This window comes from Brachionichthys hirsutus, chromosome 19, assembly GCF_040956055.1.
Source record: "Brachionichthys hirsutus isolate HB-005 chromosome 19, CSIRO-AGI_Bhir_v1, whole genome shotgun sequence".
In the NCBI taxonomy this organism is placed as follows: Eukaryota; Metazoa; Chordata; class Actinopteri; order Lophiiformes; family Brachionichthyidae; genus Brachionichthys; species Brachionichthys hirsutus.
In genome coordinates, this window is record NC_090915.1 from 7,785,962 (window position 1) to 7,796,088 (window position 10,127).

The 10,127-nt window shown below is 44.1% G+C and overlaps 1 protein-coding gene across 1 annotated transcript; it reads right to left on the reverse strand.

Moving 5' to 3' along the window:
• Positions 1 to 1,463: 1,463 nt before the first annotated feature.
• rbm18 (RNA binding motif protein 18) lies at positions 1,464 to 9,632 on the reverse strand. Its single transcript, XM_068753324.1, has 5 exons — positions 9,526 to 9,632; positions 5,835 to 5,961; positions 5,225 to 5,305; positions 2,790 to 2,890; positions 1,464 to 1,647 (listed from the first exon to the last, which is right to left on the reverse strand). Exons 1-5 carry the CDS (start codon positions 9,630 to 9,632, stop codon positions 1,464 to 1,466), a joined length of 600 nt encoding a protein of 199 aa, XP_068609425.1.
• Positions 9,633 to 10,127: the final 495 nt, after the last annotated feature.

Below are 10,127 nucleotides of genomic sequence, written 5' to 3' on the forward strand. Positions count from 1 at the left end.
TCAATTTTTGACAGATTTTTTATTTTATTGAAAAATATCCAAAGATACACGTTTTTAAGTCACTGATGTAACCTGATGGAAGTTTGCAGTTTTCTGCAGGCAAAATAAATTATACTAAAAACATAAATAAATAAAATAACATGATGCCAAGAGGTTGGATTTGCATAATTCGGTGTGCTCTTTCATTTCAAAGTGTAATTACAACTTTATACCCCCTGCTGCTATGCGACCTGTCCTGATGTGCGATTAAAACACTCTGGTGAACTCTTATAAACGTCGTGTCTCTCTACAAAACGACCTTTGGCTGACAAATTTATTCATCAGGCAATCAAATTCAGATTGGATTACACTTTGCTTTTTTTTCCTCGCCTAAAAAGGTTTTTATAACCAAACATTTCACACCTGCTCCATGGATAATCTAAACAAACACACAACATTTATATGTTTTAAAATAAAATATTAAAAATAACTCGTTTGGTAGACGGCAAAGAAATTAACATGGGAGGGGTCAACATGCTGGATGCTATGATAAGAGGTGACAGTAGTTCTGCTATATCAATATTTTATTATTAAAAGCAGAGAACAGTGGATTTGATTCTTGTTAATAGTCCTTTGAATGTTTCTTACAAAACAACACAATATCTGCAAAACCACATGGATTCAGAGTCGTTAAACTCTAGCATTGAGTGACAAATCCTGAAATTGAAACCCGTCCTTGAAGAATAATGTTGAGAATCTACACACACACACACTGCAGATTTGATATTGAAATTCCTTTAATTGAAAAATCTAAATAAAGAGACTCTTGCAGAGAAAATACCAAAACTCTACACAACGAAAAAGCCAGTAAAAAGAGATGGGTGTGTTAAAAAAAGAAAAAAACAAATTTGTTCCAAGGTAAATGGACAAACTATTAGGTAAAGAGTGAAGTACGTAACACAGAAATACTGATTTACAGTAGCTGCTGAGTGGCTCGTAGAGCTTCATGTGTACGACATCAATACGTCTTACGCGTCTGTGTGGATTCATGCTCATTGAAATCTCAGTCAAGACCAAAAAAAAAAAAAAAAAACCCTTAAATTCCACCTTTAAATAATGTGTCCTGAAAGAATGACTCCATAATAATAGTTCTCCTTCCTGGGGAGTGTGTGTCATGTGACTCACAGCCGCATGAGTCACCAGCAAAGGTGAAAAAGCGGACTGATAAGTGATCCAACCTTCACAGCAGTCAGACGTGGCTAGTATGTTAAGACTGTATCCCCAAATAGTACAAAAATAAAAATAAAATAAAAAACACTGAATAGTATTTGTCCAGAATTGCGATTATAAAGAGTTCAGGTTTTCAAAACATTCTCAACAATTTAAAAAAACACTTATTCCCAGATAAAAGGTGTATCGTCTTTATAGTTTGTGCAGTCTGTGTGTGTGTGGGTGGGGATCTCCTCATCGAGTGGGTGGATGGGTCATCTCCTAAACCTGCGGAAGGGCCTGCTCTGGTTATTGCGTTGTGATTTGGAGTAGGGCTCCCAGCGTTTCCTCTCCGGCGGTTTGTTGTAAACGTAGGCCGACGGGCCCGAGTAGTCATCATCTGGATTCTCATCCATCATCTGGAGCTTGGCCTCGATGGCGCGGATCTTAGCACTTGTACTGGAGGGAAGGAGAAAAGGGGGAGATATTGTTAGCGAGGCTGAGGGGGGGGGGGGGGGGGGGGATACCAGTGTTGGAGCTAAGGGTGACAGAGTGATTGGCAGATGGAGCGGGAGCAGAAGAGGAGGCGTTAGGGCTCTTAGCAACAGCGAGGGGCAGGCGCAGGAGTAGAGAAAGAGTGCAACCGTGAAATCACCATTTGAGCTGCACGAAAAGTCGAGAAAAACGTGCATTTATATGATGAAACTGGGTTTGAAGGAGCTCTGAGAGAAGTTTGTGGGAAGATTTACGGTGCAGGTGGGGAGAATGGCAACCGAGAAGAGTGGAGGAACGATCTGAGGGGGGGGAGACGGAGGGTTTTTACTTCCTCTCTTGTGTAGAGAGAATGTTTTTGAAGTTTACAGAATCAAAGCGCGGAGTCTTTCCTGAGAAGAGTCATGACAGCCGACCTGGAACACGCACTAGAGCGAGTCTGCAAGGAGGACTGTGCTCAACCTGCGTCCAGTAGGCGAAAGCAGAAGACTTCAACACTTCCACAAACATTGCTCTCAGACCCACTCAGTGCTCACAAAGTCGTATATGCTGCGGAATGAGCAGCACCCCCCACAAGCTCTGCTACGGCACCGCCCGGATAGAACTGCAGTTAAACGCAGCGTCTGTTCCAGTAGTGCTAGGAAACAGGCAGACCAAGAATGCCAGAGATGACGCCACGCATCGATCAAAAGAGTTCTCACATTTTGTTTCATGATGCGGTCCTGAAAATAAAAGGGTCGTTGTATTACCGGTACTAACAAACGAGTTTGTAGGAAGCGTCTTCCATCCACTTCTGGAGGCCACACTCGTGGGCCTCCGACACCAAAGATGACAAGTTGTGACAAATGAAACCGAGAACCGAGGAGGAACCGAGAAGTGGAAACCCTGCCTTCCTTCTTAGCTCAACGCACCTGGGTAACGTCGGTAGCAGCAAATGTAGAGTTGTTGGTTTTGGGCACGAGACAAATTCCGATTTTAATGCCTAAATGTGTTGGAGACGAGTGTTTGATCACCTGATTAGCAGTATGGCTGACAGATAAAATCCTTACAATTTGCGTCCACACACTCCACAAAAACAAATGATGACCTTGCACGTTTTTGACACCAACCTGAGGTGATTGCTAGTTATGGATCCATCTTCTATGGCACCGCTGCACGACGGTTCCAGGCTGGAAGGCATCGTCTTTTCATTCCGGAAACCTTCGAACCTCTGAAAAGACACGTGGTCGAGACAAATAGACCGACACAAGGGTGATGGAAACACGAATGGAAGGACAGATGAGAGAGAGAGAGAGAGAGAGATGAAGGGGTAGAAAAAAAAATTGAAGCAAGAAAACCTTTTGTTTTTCACGGAAGAGACAATTGTATGGTCGCATAACACAAACCACACAGACAGTTGGAGTGATAAAGATAAAAGTCAGTGCTGGTTTGACCTGGTGTCCAAATATGTGAACGATGTTAAACGCTTTACAGCTCAGGACCAGAATCGGGGATTTTCTTTGCCCGTTAAACACCCAAAAATTGCTTGTGTTTCTCTCAACTAGGGTTGTTGTTAAACTTAAGTCAGCACAGTCTAAAGGTGCAAATAGTGACATGAGCTTTGGGGCAAAAAATCTCACCTGTATATATAAAGACTTTTCATTTTGAACAAGACCACATAACAAGAAGAGGAAGAAGAGAATTGAAACGACAATCCTGTCAAGCAGACGTTCAGACACCAGCAGGCCTCCTTATAAACACTGGCAGCAGTCCTCCGGAGCGCTAGCCTCAGCTTCCTCCCACAAACATCAACAGTATTAAACCAGAGCATTGATTTTGTTTGTGTCCGACCAAACAGACAGTAACCAAACAAGGACTCCTAATCGCACCCTAAGGCACGAGGAAGGGCAACAAGGGCGGCAGCTGGAGAGCAACAACCAACGTCAGCACTCATTCTTTTCAAAACCACCTTCCAAATATCTCCACCAGCCCAACACAGCACACTCTGGAAACCTGTGGAGAAAAATAAAAGAGGACAAAGACGAAAGTCACAAACATGACAGATGCGGGGGGATCGAGGAGCTTCGCGCCGCCGCAGCGTTTTAGCATGGACATGGGGGGGTCAGTTTGTCCAAGTGGTGCCGGATCAAGTTATATACATGCACAAAAGAGCACGCATATTCACACATACTGTCCAAAGAAATGAGTTCCATGTATAGCCAAGAATAGTTCTAAAACAATGACCATCTAAAAAGCCAGGACCCTTCCCCTTCCACCTATTCCTAAAGGCACGGCGCCGGAATGCGTATAGATCCACACAGAGCCCGGATCTGTGCACAATCCCAAACGTCGAAGTGGAAAGAAATCTGGCTGTTTGCACACCTTCAAAAATCATCCAAGGCTAAAATTAAGGAGCAAATTTAGGCGCAAGCGCTTTAATGAAGACGTGTTTAATCTGTTGTAGGTTCGGGGTCCAATCACTGAAATGAATTGAGTGAAAAGCAGCACCAAATTAACAGATTAAGTGTTTAAAAGTTGAAAATGTCAAAGTCAATGTTCGGGATGGAATCAGCCCTACTGGTGGACAATTGGTAAAATCTCACATGAGAAATAATTATTGTATTGATCGATTATTGTAAGAAACAAACAAACTGGTGTCGGTATCAGGTTTTCACTCCTCAGGTTATCTATGATTATAAATGGAGTCTGTGCATTTTAGACAATAGAAGCAACTCTGGTAAAATATGTTATCGATTAAACAGCTATCATGTGTTTGTTTGTTTTATTAAAGAATTATTGTTAAGTGAATAAATACATGATTAAATTTTTACATAGTAATTTATTAATTATGAAAACTATAATGCAGATGAACCAATGGTGAATTTTTTTTTTCCTTTTTTGACAGCCCAGGATTGGAAATTCGTGAAGAAAGAAACACGACCCTTGGCATCCACAATTCCCAGAGACTGCACACACACATTAACACGCACACACACACACACACACGGTTTAATGACATAACAAATCTTGGTCTCGGGATGGGTGGAAAAAACATGGTTTTTGATATGAATAACAGAATCTGTGTGTAGCTGGAGTGAGATATCCTACAGTGAGTTTGTCTTAAAGGCAGCCGTGTTGACCTTGACCTCCTGCCACTATTCGTGTGCATGTGTGCGTGCGTGCATGTGTGTGTGTTTACACGTAGGGCGTGATTCGTCTCTATACAGGATATCCCTTCACCCCTTGCCAGTAGGCTGTCTATTGTTAAGAGACAGGCACAGGTTATGCTGGGAGCCCACTACTCTGTGACTCCTGCAGCAGTAACACAAAAATCAAATATTGCATCAGGCCATTGTCGATTGGAGCTTTTCAATCAGCTCTGTAGCTTTTCAGCCTTGTTTTTGTCTACATTTAGTTTGTCACCCTTTGGAGGGAAACCACAAACCCGTGCAACATTCACTGTCACCACGAGACGTGCTTTACCCGACCGAGGCATCGTGGAGCGCTCCACCTTCAGTTTTATGAAGAAAAAACAAGCAAACCTGAATTTGACACTTACCCTCACCTGTGCATGCGCCCAGCGCACGACAAGCTTTTTGGACAAAGCTAGTTTCCCATTTAAACACTGGATCGCCCTCTCCGCCTCCTGCAGACACACAAACACAGAAAGAAAGAGGAAAAGATTTGAAACAATTCTGATTAAAAATCAGTGGGTGACTGCACCCGAGTCATTAAATAACTAGAAAAGCATTCGGAGAGCGCCTCACAGCAACAAGGTAGCGGGTTCGAGTCCTATCTGTGTGGAGTTTGAATGTTCTCCCCGTATCTGCGTGGGTTTTCTCCGGGTTTTCCGGTTTCCTTCCACCTCCAAAAACATGCAACTTTGGTGAATTGATTACTCTAAATTGTACGTAGTGTGTGACTTTGTGTGGCCCTGTGATGCGGTGGCGACACATTCGGGGTGTACTCCACCAGCTGGGATAGCCTCCAGCAACTGAATGGATGGATGGACATGTATCAAGTTTCTTTTTTGGGGGGGGGGGGGGGACCTTAGCATTCCTTTTTTTTTCATGCAGCAAATAAAAAAAAAATCTATTTGATTTTGCGTCACTGCTTTACAGGACGGACACAGCAGCAAAATGAAAACACAAATGCAGCCTCCGTCTCGCACGTACCTCCCTGGTGTTGAAGTTGACGAAGCAGTAGCCCCGCGGTTGTCCCTCCAAAGGCCCGGACTTATGGAACAGGAAGTCAAACTGTTTCACGTTGCCAAACTTCTCCAACAACTTCACTAAGTGATACCTGGTGGGAGGGAACACATCTGAGATGGAACACAGGGGGGGGAGGATCAGATGAACATTTATAATGTGACGGATTCTTAAATAAGAAGAGAAAGATTACGCCTATATGCAGTATATCATCGGTCAGCCTTATGGCTCCACACCGTATCTGCCACCCTACAGCCTGTTAATCTGTCAAGCGGGGCTAATGAGAACGACGCCTTTCACTCGCCGACACCTTTTTAGCAGCAGGTCAGCTGGTCTCGCGGCTCGGTGGCAGTAAATCTCTCACTGAGACAATGCTGAGGATACAGTAGCAGGACAATGAGGGAATAAAAAAAGAGGAAACCTCAAATTCCCCCCAAGAGCTACGCACAAACAACATGCACTCACTGCGAGAGCCATGCAGAGCGGTACGTGTCGCTTTGTGTGTAAAAAGAACTGAGCACCAACGCTCAGTTACTGGGAACACTTAACGCGTGCTGAGCAGCACGAACCATGACAGCGGCTGCTCAAGAATAAATGTGAGATTCTTCGATATCCTTGCTTGTACGCGTCTGACATTCGCATACAGATGCGGCATCATTGGACCCATGATCTTAACCTGCAGACCGCACCACTTCCCCTTCAGTGTCAATACTCTTATCATTCTACCAGTGCTAGGAAGCGATGACTGAACCGAAAATGAGTTAACAAAAGAAATCAACTGATGACTTCCTGTGTTTTTTTGGGTTTTGGTGTCCGTACCTGCACTGGAGCGACCTCAAGTGTTTTTGTATCGCCGTTCATGATTAAGCTTCATACTTTGGTTGTTTAGTTGCCCTTTATTTTTTTATTTTTTTCATCCTGAGGTCTTTTGTGTGTGTGTGTGTGTGTGCGTCATCGCAGAGCTGAATGCGGGACATTATGAATGAGGCTGAATTTGGGACGTGAGGGGGTGAGGTGTGGGTTTGAGCAGCGGCAGGTTGTACACATGTCTTCCACCCTTCTACGACTCCCTTGAGATCTGCAGGCCAGAGAGCATTTCTGCTTTTCCCAGACAACACCCTGCAAAGGCTCCCGTGTGAAAGCGACTCCTGGGGACTCATTTACAAAGACAATCCGCGATTTAAAATGTTCACAGTGCCATTTAGAATGTTTTGATACACTCTGATGCTCAAATAGCTCGCCTTTCATGCTTTGGCTGATCAGTAAAGGAGAAAGTCTCCTAAAATGGAGCATCAATCTATGACCAAATAAATGTATACAGCATGTTCATGCATATGTACAAATGTGACAGTGATTAAATGGATCACAATGGACTTCTCCTCCCGGGGGCTGTAAAAACCGCCGGAGGAAGAGGAGGCTGGAGGGGGGGGGGAGGAAAGGGAGGGAAAGCCGGGCAGCGGGAGAGTAAAGTTCATGGAGGGGATTTTGACGGGGAGGTGAAAGGTTGAGGAAGAGGAGAGAAGCCAAAAGAAGCGAGGAGGTGAGGAGCCAGGTAGGAAAGACACACGGGCAAGGAAGCAAAGAAGAGGAAGGAAGAGGGGGATGTGAGTCCAGGCCAAAAAAATGGTAAGACAAAAGGCTCAGGCAAGAACTCTGCAGGCCAGAGGGGAAAACTTGAGCCTGGAGGAGGGCTGGGTGGGCGGACTTCATGGCAAGCAAGCAAAAAAAAAAAAAGAAAATTATCAGTGAGTAAAGTGATAGTTAAAAGTTCTATTAAAGTGCATGAAAAATAAAGAGTGATGAATTTACACAAACGAGAAATGTTCCCCCTCAAAAGCATGAAAACATAAACGTGTTGAAAGCTCCAGCGACACCTGGAGTGTGCAGAGAAATTGAATTCTGACTGGAAATTAAGCAGGACGTTCACCTGAGCTCTGAGAAGAACCTCTCGTTGATGCTAAAATAGTTTGACTATTTACTGGCAGGGAGGTCCTCAGCGTCAACCAGCATTTAAAGAGCTTTTTGTTTGTCATGGCGATGGACAGACTAACAGATGAGATGAGACAGGAAGCCCCTTTGAATATGATGTTTGCAGATGACATTGTGATCTGCAGTGAGAGCAGGGAGCAGGGAGTTGAATTTAGAGAAGTGGAGGTATGAAGGTAAGCAGGAGTAAAACAGAGTACATGTGTGTAAATGAGAAGACCCCAGGGGGAACAGTGAAGTTACAAGGAATAGACGTAAAGAAGGGACTTCAGGTACCTCGGGTCAGCAGTGCAGAGTCTATTGTACACAGCAAATCAACGTTCTGGGTGGACATTCTGTGTTCACTCTGGGTCAACGCATAGTGATGGAGAAGAATAAAATAAAATAAGAAAAGCTCCTGACTGGTTGTCGTGAGTCATTTCATGAGCAAGGAGCAGATTTTCAGATCTGATCTGGAAAGGAGACTGGGTGCTAGAGCCAAATTCATCATCAAAGAAATGGAAAAAAGAAAAAAGACATTCCAAAAAAGCAAAAGGCAACACTTCATGACACGACTGATGTGACTCGAAAGTTTTGTGTTAAGATAAAGAGACTGGTGGAACTTTTCCTACGTCGCCCTCCATTTAATTTGACAACAAAGACTTGTAGTACAAATTTCAATGTAAAATTAGCTTAACAAAATTCAACTTTATATTGTACAAATATGAGTTCCATTCACTGATTTGTTCCTAAACACTCACGACCTGCACCTTGCATTTCAGGTTATTTCGGCTTGGCTTACTGGGACAAACAGGAGGAATGCTACTACTGTGTATGCGGCCGAGGAGCTAATTAATCTTCCCAATCAGCACCAGGAGTCACGGGCATTCCTCTTGTTTTCCCCGTGTGCTGTGAAGCAGCGTATGTCGGGAGAAGTCGACTAGAGCAGGGCAAGGGGAAGGAAACGCCTGTCTAGACGCCCACCAGGGCTGCAGCCCATACATTCTCCAGCAGCCCCCACAGGCACACAAAAACACCGCCCACCCCCCCCAAAAATCACAATATGTGCAGGGGTCTCATTCGGAGACTTGCACACTCTGAACCTCAATTTCACAAACAGTCCTAGACACAAACGCAACAGCGGAAGGATGTGTGCATGTATATATGTCGTTGTTGAAGCCTGCCTCATCCTTTCAAACACACACACACACACACACACACACACCTCCAAGTTGACACAGAGAGAGTAAACAGGGCAGGTGAGAGAGGAATGATGGCTGCTCCTTACCAAAGCAGGTCGCCACGCATCGCTGCCTCTCTTTCACACACCTAGCGCTGCCTGCTCAGTCTCAGCTCACAACACACGCGTAGACTACACACACACAGTTAATCAATCACACACCCACACACAATGCACTGCTCTCTACGAGGCAAAGGCAGGCAAGTTAAAACGCATTACCTCAGGAGCATAGCACGGTCAGAATTATAAAAGCCTCAAAATTGGACCCTTGCTGCAGCTGAAAATCAAAACTTGAACTTCATTTAATTTCAGGCGGCTGCATATAATGTGCCTTTTGTTGTTTTCAATAAATGTGATAAGTGTTTACAGATGAAACAAGCTAAGTGCTAGCTCTGCGCAAACCAACTGGGAGGTAAATATATTGTTTCTGAAACAAGTAGTGGATTTACTCACTCCGTGATTTTGGGGTCAATGTTGCCTATCCACAGGCGGTTTCCTTCATGGGCCGCACTCTCTGAAATGATGGAAGCATTCTCCACCGTACCTGCTGCAGACGACATGTGTACTCTGAGGGACACACAGGTAGACGGACACTCAAATTAAGTTTCAAAAGAAAGGGCAGGTGCAGGTTAACATGTTTCATTTGCATCCGCGTGGAACCATTTGAATGTGCTTCTCTACAACCGCTTGAACCCTGTGGCTTATAAAATCGATCAGACGACATCTGGAAAGTGAATTAAATACGGTCACCCATCTGACCTACTGTGTGTTCTGCCACATGGAGGCATTAAGGTGCAGACAGTGCTGAGGCTCTTATTCGGAGCTTTATAATGGGTACAAGTGCCTTGAATAGGCCATTTAAAACTAAACACAAAAGCAACTCTAAAAGCAACTGTATCACAAAATGAAATGCCGAATAAAATAATACATATGACTAAGCAAATACTAATTAGTTACATCTGAATAAAATGAAAAGCGCTTTTAATGCAGAAAGTATGTTTCTATCCACGGTGTCAAGCAGACACGTGGTTCTAGCAGGGACTCGGGACATTAAT

Excerpts from the sequence above, each read along its gene's own strand:
- rbm18 (XM_068753324.1), bottom strand. The coding sequence starts at position 9,632 with ATGTCGTCTGCAGCAGGTACGGTGGAGAATGCTTCCATCATTTCAGAG. Across the intron at positions 5,306-5,834 it reads TCAACTTCAACACCAGGGAG|GAGGCGGAGAGGGCGATCCA; the intron begins GTACGTGCGAGA and ends GTGTGTCTGCAG. Across the intron at positions 2,891-5,224 it reads TGCGCTGGGCGCATGCACAG|AGGTTCGAAGGTTTCCGGAA; the intron begins GTGAGGGTAAGT and ends GTGTCTTTTCAG.